This window comes from Meleagris gallopavo, chromosome 10 (assembly GCF_000146605.3).
Source record: "Meleagris gallopavo isolate NT-WF06-2002-E0010 breed Aviagen turkey brand Nicholas breeding stock chromosome 10, Turkey_5.1, whole genome shotgun sequence".
Taxonomy (NCBI): domain Eukaryota; kingdom Metazoa; phylum Chordata; class Aves; order Galliformes; family Phasianidae; genus Meleagris; species Meleagris gallopavo.
The window spans coordinates 22,393,204-22,404,470 of NC_015020.2; the positions used below are offsets into that span (position 1 = coordinate 22,393,204).

Genomic DNA, 11,267 nt, shown 5'->3' on the forward strand with positions numbered 1-11,267 from the left:
TATTTTGTTCTTATAAAGCTGTTCAGAACAACCAAGTATTACTACTGCAGTCATCTAAGCTACAAATGAAATATTCAGGATTCTTTTGATGAAAGCCTGAGCTCAGGGCATTCTCTTTTCTATCAGAGATGGCACCTTTCGGTAGCACGTATCAGCTGAAACATGCAGGCAGAGCAGCCTGTTAAGTTTTTCCTTAGCTAAGTCATTTCCACTCAAAACTTCCAGGAAGCCGATAGTAACAGAAAACTGCCTTTGCAGAATTGTAACAAAAAAAATAGCAAGAGACTGTAAGCAGTGTTTTCCCATTTCTTCCTAAATCTGAAATCCAAACTAGACTCCACTGACTGAATAACACTGAGATTTAACTAGTTGAAAAGGCTGCCTCTTTTTATCTTATTATATCCTTAAGCAAAATATTTGTTTTGCTTAGTATTTCTTTAGGAATCAGATTTACCTTGGTCCCTTTTAAGAGAGCCTGATCAAAATACACTTCAAATCTCAAATCTACTGCTTTTTTCAGATACCTTTTATATTGAAGAAAAAAAGGCAGAGGATATTATTAAATATTCCTAAAGTTAGTATGGGCAAATGAGACAGAAATATGATTTCTAACCACTGGAGAAGTGCAGATTTAGATTTGGTCTACCAAATACGGTGTGGGAAGCAAACAGTTGATGTTATTTTAAGATAGACTTGTAAAGGTATGGGAGGGTGTATTGATACATGCAGGAAAACTCCTCAAGCTGGGAGATTAGAGATACAAAACCCTACATATTTGATGTCTTGGTAGCTGGAGTTTGTAGTTTGTGCGTAGCACGTTTGCCATCTCTTCATTCTATGCTCAAGACCTCTTGCTGCTTAACCAGAAGTACATTTTGTCCCTTAATGCAAAATTTGGAGTTAGAGTTTATTCCCCACCTTCCTCTGCAGAACTAGAAAAGTAGCCTCAGTAGGCAATGGGATGGGATGTAATTAAGGAGACAAAAGATGCTAACAAATTAATGTATTCAGCCCTGTACTCAGAGCTGAACAAATGACATTCATCTTGGGAAATAATTCTCTTCATAGGTAACAGTCCTGGTTTTTTGGGCACTGAATGGCTGCTAGGCCTGAAGAGTCCTCCTTCCAGGAACAAAGTTTGTCATGTTGTGAATGTTTCTTGGCTGTCTGAAACAGGGTGCACAATTCTGGATGCTGCTGTTCTAGACACTGTTACTCAAGCTGCATGCAGCTGGTACAGAGCAGAGTTGGGGTGGACAATTGCCCCAGTAATGGGGAAAAAACATTCAGACTGGTGGAACTAACCAAGTGAAAACTGACAGGAGATACAATTCATGCTGAGAATCAGTAGGAGAGAAGGAGTGCAAGACAAGACGTGGCTGATGCAAGAACATCAGTATGACCTCAATACAGGCAGGCAGGAAAAGTAGGCCTTTTGACATCCATCTAACCCCTCAATGGCTCATCCCCAATTCTGAAGTTACAATCACCTGTGTTCTGCTACTGTTTCTTCTCTCCACATGTTCCTTCCTTTACTCTTTCTTGCTTGTGTGTTTTACCTGTGACATTTTTTTCCAAACTGGTAGCTCCCTAGCTCACACTATCATTACCGCTCTATCATTTCTGCTATGCTCTCCATCCTTTAAATATGCCAGGCAGTTTCATCCGTGAAGCTCTTGGCAGTGGTAAGGATATCAACGCTGCTTATTGGAAGTAATTGTATTTGCTTGCTAAGCTTTGTATTCCCTGCCACTACTGGGCCTCAAGCATGTTCATGGTCTGTTCTGTCACACACCAACTCTGTGGGGCCTCAATCACCTTTTTAGAAACCGTGTGTCTACAAACCAAGTTTCTTGATGCCTCATCCCTAAAGGTGTTCAAGGCCAGATTGGATGGGGCCCTGGGCAGCCTGGTCTAGTATTAAATCAGGACATTGGTGGCCCTGCCTGTGGCAGAGGGGTTGGAGACTCATGATCCTTGGGGTCCATTCCAACACAGGCCATTCTGTGATTCTGTGATCCTAGGATAGTGTCCATAAGCCTCCTTCACATGATAATGAATTTGGGATTGAGCCCATAGAAACCAAAATACATACTTGAATCTAGTATTAGTGAGAACATAACCAGCAGTTTGGGCTAGGAATGATTTATAAATTCATTTAAAACACAGATGAGGTCAGAAAAGTCACGGATTTATTCTGACAAATACATGTACTCTTATTCTGACATTTCCATAGTATCCTGGCCTAGTTTCACTTGCATTTGGGATGATTTGCTAGCACGTATTTACTAGCTGATTGCACAGACTCCACGTGTGAATATTTTACACGAATGACAGCAGAATTTGGATTTGCATATGAAAGATCAACTGGGAAAAAATGCTTGGCCATAAAGTATGGAGCAAACCGAAATAAAAAAAGATGGTGATGTTTGAAGAGCAAAACTATGAAGTGAACAGGTTAGCAAGAGTGATTAAAATCCAAAAGAAAATTAGTTCAGCTTGCATTTTTTCCTAGAGATATTGCAGAAGAACCCTGATTTGAAAAAATATAAACTAAAGGTAAATTGAAAACAATCACAGTGTAGAGGTCTGGAGATGTGCCACCGTTTGCCTACTGGGTCTTACCTTCTTACGCACCTGTTGTTCTTTGGCTGAATGAGCTTTCACATGCTTGCGCAGAGAGCTGGGGTCCGTGTAGCGTTTGGAGCAGCCAGGAATCTGACAGGCATATGGTTTCTGTAAGAGTGAGGAAAGAGAAAAGATTTCACATTCCTCTGCATCTCTTCAGTTGGCACACAGAGCGCTGAAGGACAGCTGGTTTGTGCAACACAGCGTAAAGCCCGAGCTGCTTGCTCTGCTTGACGTTTCCAGATTTACAAACTCCTTTATGTACGTAAGTCTGACATGGTGCAAACAGAAGAACACCATTAATGCTCTGGTTTTGCACTCCATGCAAGCGCTGAGAGCACTTGGCACATCTCTAATCTGGTACATTGGATGTTGATTACTGAGCTGAGTTAAATGCTAATGAGATGTAATTGGATGGGCTCTGAGAGCATTAAGTTTTCAAGTCTTTACAGTAGACTTGATGATGAGAACAACCAGCATAATTATAAATATAATTCTGGTTTCTAATTCTGATTTACGCAGTTTGTACAACTATGTTCCATATGCAGCAGAGTAAAACTCATGCAATAGCACACATTTGGTTTCCTTCATGTCCTTTTCCTGTTTTCAACAACGTCTTTCTTTTTATAACTCCTAACCAAACAACCTGCAATGAACATTAACATCTGAGCAAATCAACGCAGAAAAATCCACTATTGGTAACTCTGTTGGGAAGACCTTTCCAACTGATTTTGACATGCTTCAGAGCTCGTCAAAACGTGGCCCAGTACAAGCACTTTCCTGGGAAAACCATCGGAGCCTGGGCAAGCAGTTCCAGTCAGCTCTTCCTACATGAAAATAAAGGACGCTCCAAGTGAATTGCTGATCCCAGAGTCCCAGCTCCTGAAAGCCTCACCAAGTTGTGCTTACTCCCAACAAACCAAACACTTCTCTCTGCACTACACTGCAGCTTCCAAGTGACAGTGCAATTGCCAAGTTGAACAAAGGGACTCCAGTGTTCATTATTAAGTAACCATTAAGTGAGAGCAAAGTAGTGCTGAATGTCAAAGCTCACAAAGTTTTCAAGTTGAGCTGAACGTTTCTTTGCCTTATCTGTCAACATTATCTTGGCCTTCTCACATGTACCAGTAAGTCTGGTGCCTTCTCAAAGCTATATAACTGGCTTGTCATGAACTCAGTATTACATTCCTTATTCCCTTGGCTTCAGAAAGAGGATGCACAAATGCAGGGGGAAAAAAAGCAACCAAACAACAGTTTGGAGAGGAGTGACTGTGAGGTCCTTTAAGCTAGCTGCTGTACTCCTGGAGGAGTGATGACATGCCCTTTTTACCACAAGAACAGATATGTTCCCTTTGTTCTGCTCCTAACTAGAAGAAAGATCTACTTCCAGATGATTTAGTAGAGATTCAATCAAACTAGTATACAGCAGTGAATCTCTGAAATTATTTACAGATTCTCCTTCTGGAGAAGATAAATGATGGACTGACCTACATTAAGAAGCTTTAAAACCAATTCCAAATGCACTCAATAAGGAGTGAGTAGTCTATATAAACCCCTTTTCTTTGTAAGTACCTCAAGAGGATAAGTACTGCTGCTCTTTCCAGCCAGCAGGAAATTTCTGAAGGAATAATAGAATCATTCACCAATTCATGGCCTTACGGACTAACAGCACCTACCCAGAAAGATATAGGGCAAAGCAGATTTACTGAGCGTATCCAGAGCACACAAAGTACTGACATCTGAGGAAAAACTATGGAAAATTTTAACATATCCCTTAGCTGAACAAATAGAGTATTTTTCAAATCACTGGCATCACCCGAAGCACTGATAAAATAATTTGAGTTACTGATATGGAAACTAGATGAAAATCTGACTAGTATTTGCTTTGGCAGTTTCCCTTGACATTACAGACAACTATTTTGTCCACTGAGCTAAGGCAACACGCAATCTTTACAACAGCACCATGCTGTAGCCTTGTTACTTTTCACATTCACAAAACATAAATCACAGGGCTTTAAAATTAACGCAAAGAGGCCGACAGAAGCTGGCATGGTGTAAGACCACAGAAACAGTTTTAAAGAACCTGCAACAGAATAAAGTGGATAATATTTTTAGGCATTTAAGAAAGTTAGGAGAAAATGACTACTGTACCTTTTTGCTGATTTATGAGCTTTTCAGATAATTAAGACAGAGATAAAGAAAGAAGAAAAGAAAATAGAAAGTTAAGAGATTTGTCTTCAATAATCCACAAATATACAAATTTCAGCCTATTTTGTTAACTCATTGATTTATCTTTCAAAACTAATAAATGGCATTCAGTCTGAGCGTCTGGCACAAACACACCCATTAGATTTAAGCAGTTAGATTTCAGGACTGTGCACCCACAATTTAGTGTATCCAATTTCAAAAGAGACGCATTTTAGAACTAATTACAAATTCAAATATCTCAGGTTGACTTTCAAATAAATAAAACACTGTTATTGTAAGTGTGCTTTGGTTTGGAAAATGTGACTGACTTGCTTCTCTTACTTGTTTGTTTTTGCAAGGCATAATGTACATTAGACATTCCTTAATGCTGCACTGTCTGAAATGTGTAACTGCTTAAAAAGTAAATATCAATTAAACTCAAAAGTTCTGCCCCATAAACACTTGGCCAAACATTAAAACATATATTCACTTCTTTGAAAAAAAAAAAAACAACAAAGGAACAACTCTGGCTGTTGTTCTTTAAAAGCTTTATGCTGAGCACTTAACTTGTCTACAAAGTTGCCTACTTGCTTTCTTTCCCCATCCTCCAGTGATTTTTCTCAGAGCCTATCACACTAGACAGGCTCCCAGTTTCTCCATGTGAGAAGTGAGAAGACTCAGAGCTTAGCCACAATCTACCAATTGTATAGAATTGGTATTATATTCTGGTGGTGGCTTCTTCACAAATATCACAACCGTATCTTTACCTTCAGAAAATTATGTCCAAAACAGGAAGGCATACCTTCTGTTGAGATGTCTGAGCTGCTTTTGCATTCATTCAGAACAGACTTTTTGAAGCAATAGAGGATAGGAAGCAAGACAACAGCATCATTTAGTACAGCAGCAATGACTCAGCTTTCACTCATACTACACCTTATCCTACAGGCTCTCTTTTACTGGAAAAAGAACAATGGAGGTTTGCTGAGTGACTTATTCCTGAGTACATTATTTCTCAGCATGAGTAACAGCTGAATTTGTCTTTTCGTGATTACAACATTTTTCATTTCTCAAAGCACATTCAATTAAAAACAAAAGTGCAGTTGCTTATAGCTGAGTGTTCTGAGGCACTCATCATGGAAAGCAAGAGTCTCTATCCAGGTTCAGAGCAGACTGTGTATAAAGACCATTGGAAAACAGTGTGGCTCCCATCTTGAAATCATGCTTACAGTATCCAGGTGCGTTCGCTGATGCTTTGCCCGGTCACTGGAGTTGCTGAAGGCTTTCTGGCAGCCTGGATGCTGACACAGGTACGGCTTCTCCCCAGTATGACTTCGGAGGTGAATCTTAAGGTTCTCAAGCCTAGAAAACGCCTTGTTGCACCCTTCAAACTGAAAAAAAAAAGTCATAAAAAATGGTTGTAAAGCAGTATTAAATAAACCATGTGCAGCCACAATGAGAACAGTGTAAGATCCAAGCTGGACATGTAGTAAATCAACCAACATTCAAACATCTGTTGAAATTTATGGATGAAACACAACATTTTGTGCTGTTCATTTAATCTGTCACTGAAGACATGGTGTGTAGCTCAACAATAATACATGGGTTATAAATATCCCACACGTTCTGTCTGAAGTACTGAAGGCTTGAAGACATGGAGTCAGTACGGAAAACTTGAAGAAAGTACAAGTGTTCTGAAGAGCTCTCTCAGTTGCTAATTGGCACAGGAACCACTGTGGGCAATAACAATTAGCTGCTACAGAGAGAGCAGGAGGAGCTGTTTGTAGTGGGTAAACCTGGTTTCAGATGTCTGAAATGTAATACCCTGAAGAGCATGAGCACAGACTATTACAAGACCTGATCCATTTGAAGATCAATCCAAAGGAACTCTGCTGTCATTCTGCACCCTTTTCTTTACTAGCTCTATCATTCAGATCTGTTCTCGGCATTTATACAGCCAGTAACCTGAGCAATTCTGAGTCCTTAAGCACCCGTTTCATTAAGGAACTTTGTAATAAAATGCTGCACAGCATTCATAACAAAAGTAGCTGTTTCAAATTAAATTGGAATAAATAAATAAATAAAATTTCAAACTAATAGGCCAAGGAAAGAGTGCTTTGCATTGATGGCTACTAAGTTGCAGTGTCACAGATGCCTATTCCTCCCCAGGGTGGTACTACCTATGATGGGCTTTGAGAATGAACTCAGGTGAGCACAAATACATGTATTTGCACATTCATGCACCAGCAAACCCAGAAGGTGCACTCAGATACTTACGCATGCTCACAAGCACTTCCATGCACGCATACTCACACGTGGTGGTGTGTTTGTACCCTGCATCGCAGCTTCACTGCGATCTTCTTGTGTCTATATAGACAGGAACCTGATTTGACTGTAATTCAGTCCTCAAAGAATGTACTTGAGAAACAACAACTCGGTGCACCTTCATGTCAGTACCAAGAACACTTTTCATGGATAGAAAGTAGAACAACAATTTCTGGAAGTCATTTTTTTTATACGATTCTTGCTCATGACCACAAAATTAATAAGTGCTTTGTCACCTCCTCCTGCTGAGTCAGGATTTTGTTCAGTACATTCACAACCTGTGGTTCTTTGGATGGAACCGCAGGAATTGTACTCTTGCCCATCCATCACATTCTATTTGTTACACACACATCTCTCATACATTTTGGCGTGTGAACTCCTGACTCAGTTTTTGCATCCAGTATTGCAGGCAGAGAGGTGGGAAGTGAGAACAGATGGAAATGCTACAACCTGGAGGCACCTGGTCTCCTGGTACCCAATAAGGGCAGTTCTGACTGCTGGTAGAGAAAGGTCCCTCACTTCCTGCTCAGATCTGGGTGCATCTTAAGCACCTGAACAAGCCGATTTGTATTCTCCAGCCAGTGCTTCATTTTACAGACTGTTCTGTCTTTGGACAGAGATCAGCTCTACATACAGGAGATAAAACACATCAAGGCACTCCAGCAAACAGACACCCCCACAGAGGGGTTTCCAGACACCATGCAAACTTCTGCCTTTCTCAGTCACTTACACACTACGGTTTTCACCATCCTAAATATTTTTTCTGCTCTGGGCAGACAATGTCCAAATGGCATATTTAGGTCTGTGTGTGCAGACAATTGTCTGATATGTAAGTACTTTCATTTTTCTCCACCACAACCATGATGAAAGCTCTGGAGCTACTCTGAGACCTACAGCCTACAGCCCCAAGAGCCCAATTATAGTTCCCCTTAGAACAAGTTGGAGAGGGAGGGGGCAAGTTTTGGAAGTGTTCAAGCCACCAAAACTTAAAACAAACCAAACTTTCTTTCTAGTCATCACTAAAAAAAACTGGCAAAGGACTCAGAATGATGTACTGAAATATGCAAATATGCTGAAGCCTAGGAAAAATAAGCAGTTTGGCAAATCCATACTTCCCACCTGACATTCTATAAAGACAACTTCAGGCAAATGGATTTAGTGTTCTGAGGTAACGAAGACCTATTCCTCTTTGTGAGCCAGATCCCTTTCTTATCACTACCTTTCTTCACACTTCTCTCATCAGTGTTGTATCCACACAGTTTTGTATCACCCCATTAGAACAAACATCCCTTTCACTTTCAGTTCAGTAGACCAGCTCTGCTCAGTTTTCCCTCACTGACAGCTGACTACAAGGCAGCCAGAGATCAGACCCAGAGTCTACCAAGTTATTCTGGCAGCAGGCCTTGCCCTTGCCCTTCAGCTGTTCACGCTCACTCACTTGCATATGCAATTCCTCATCCCCTACCTGAGCAGACACTCCTAACACTATTGTGAGCCCTTTGGCCATGCTTCTCACTCTCAAGAGCTCACAGGTTCTGACAGACAGCCTCAAAAAAAAAAAACATTACATGACAACTCTCCTTGTTAACACTCCTTGGCAGACTTTATAGACTGCTGGCACCAGAATCCCTACAGTGACACACTGTTCCTTCTTGTCCCAATGCTATCTCAGGACTGAAGAGAGAGCAGTTAGCACACAGAAGGCATTTCTCAGCTATTCAATCACAAAGCTCAGTATGTTTAGCTAGTGGATTATCAGTCTTCAGCTTTATATCTACTTTCCTACTTTGCATTAGGCTGTATGTAGAATAGTCCAAACTAATTAGGGGTCCAGCTTCATTCCCATTGATGTCAGTAGCAAAAATTCCAATGGCAAATGTCCTAAAACATCCAGAACATCCAGACACAAGCTTAATTTGAAACACATGAGAGCACACATGTTTAAGAGTTTGCTGGATCAGGACTTAAGGAAGAGAAGGAACAGGCCCTACCATAAATGCTCCGAGCTACAGCAACACTTTTACTGTGGTCAGCAGCCTTTTTTTGGTGCTAACACAGAATCCAAAGATTGTGTATTAGCACCACCACTCATGTGTGCCTGGGCTCCAGTGGCTTTTCTTAGTTATATTATTTTCTAATTTTTGTTAATTGTATTATCCAGCTTGATTATGCTGGATAACTTGTAGTGGGGTTAGTCACAATGCTGCATCAAATTCAGTCTAACCACATGAGGTGAGACAAAACATCAGCAAAGAGTGATGTGACTACAGCTCATATGTTTGAGAGGTAGGGCTGCTACAGGGTGGTTAAATATGAAGAAAACCAGCAGAAAAGGTGTGGGCATGTGAGCCTTGCTGGCTTGAGATGAGAAGAAGGGAAGATATTGAAAGGGGAAGGTGAAAGGCCTGAGAGGGAGAGAGGAAAGGAGTTGGCACAAAGAGCTGACAGGCATGGGGCTGAGAGAATTCATTCAGAGCTGCAGAGAAGTCCTCGCTTCTTTGAAGGATTCCAGGAAAACCTCTGTTTCAGCTCTGTCTTGTTGGATCTGATAACTGCATCCCCTGCAGCTTTTCCCTACAATTCCAGGTGTGAGGGCAGCACTGCTGAGACCCAGCTTCCTCAAAGTGAAAGTGTGGTTGTCCCTACAGTTCTACAAGGACATGGTAACTTCAATAGATTGCTGCATAAACTGTGTTAGGGTAACTTTGTGAGATAATTCCCGAGCATCAGCGCTGTTCTTTGGCACTTGTATGTAGCCTTGCTACCTACTCCTACCACGTGGAGCACATATGTCCTTACATATAAATCAAATCAAACTACTCCCAGAGCAATGAGGTGCTCTTCCTCCTTCTCAAACAACCACCAGGAAGAGCCATCAGTCCCTGACACGTCTAAGTTCCAACTACAAAGAACAAATGTTCAGTTTCCAAAGGGCTTCAGGATGGTGAGAGCTATTTGACCAACTGAGAAGGCTACTAAAGTACCTCCCAGACATCTGGCCCCAATCTGTCACTGCTTAATCCTACAATTTTAAACATTTTGTTGATGTTCGATGCCTGCGATAACAGTAACAACCACTGCATGATCCTCAAAGCCTGTAAAAGTCAACATAGCTCTTAAACAAGTTCATCTCTTAAAAAATAATTATATTGCCATTAGTACTTTTGTCTTTATCGTGAGACTGTTAATGTGTACTTCAGACATTGCTACGTACATCTGAATGCAGACACAAAACAATGCCACGATTGCAGTAAATAGCATGATGTAATCACTGGATTTTATTGCTGATGTGATTTTAGAATCAGGCTTCTACAAGGAAAAAAAAAGTGCTGTAGAAATGTACAGGACTAAATTAGCTCTATACCAGATGGAAATATGTATGTTATCTTTATTTTACACTACAGTCTCACTGGAATATAACTGCTGGAATATCAAGCATTTCAGAGGCATATTTATGAAAACACTGAATTATCTCATGGTGATCTAAACACATCACAATTTTCCTAACAAAACAATTTAATCTAATAACTGTAATTGCTTAAAATGTTTTTCCTTTTTGCTTCCACATCATGATTTGAATGCACCTGAGAATGCTGCCATGCAGAAATAACAGCTTATCCCCATGAGGGCTTATATTATCAAATGTTTACCGTTTTCATAAGCATATTTAATCACAGTCATGTCTAGAATATCTGTCAGTGGTGCAGATCAGAAGAAATAAACTACAAACTAAACAGCTCAGACCATAAGGTGAAGCAATAGCTGACATTTTCTTAGGAAATGAATTATGACTGAAAAAGAGAAGCCTTCACAGTTGTAGTGCTAAATAGGTCCAGTGTGCCATTAGAGAAAGCTCATTAATATACCCCTCTGCTCTGCACTGCAAGATCAGTTAAACAAGCTGCCTTTTATTTATAGACCTAAAAGGGAAAGAGCAGGTCATATTGGCTGTTGACATCTCAGACAGCCTACAGATGGAAAACCCAAAACATTTCATTCCAAAGCATTTAATACTATCAATAGGAAATCTTATGTCTGGTCAAAACATCTACAGGCCTTACGAACATTGTGAAATGTTCTTTCTTCCCAGCTGATTACAAAATTGGGAAAATTTTATTGGAAAACACGTT

At 40.4% G+C, this 11,267-nt stretch overlaps 1 protein-coding gene across 1 annotated transcript in view; it reads right to left on the minus strand.

The window, feature by feature from the left end:
- Positions 1-8,644, minus strand: part of LOC100542593 (zinc finger protein GLIS1) — a 40,207-nt gene extending 31,563 nt beyond the window's left edge. The window contains exons 1-3 of the mRNA XM_031554988.1: positions 8,603-8,644; positions 6,042-6,203; positions 2,626-2,736 (exon numbers count right to left, since the gene is read on the minus strand). Of these exons, the coding sequence (XP_031410848.1) occupies positions 2,626-2,736; positions 6,042-6,203; positions 8,603-8,644 (315 nt within the window). The remainder of the gene's footprint in view (positions 1-2,625; positions 2,737-6,041; positions 6,204-8,602) is intronic.
- Between the last annotated feature and the right edge of the window lie 2,623 nt (positions 8,645-11,267).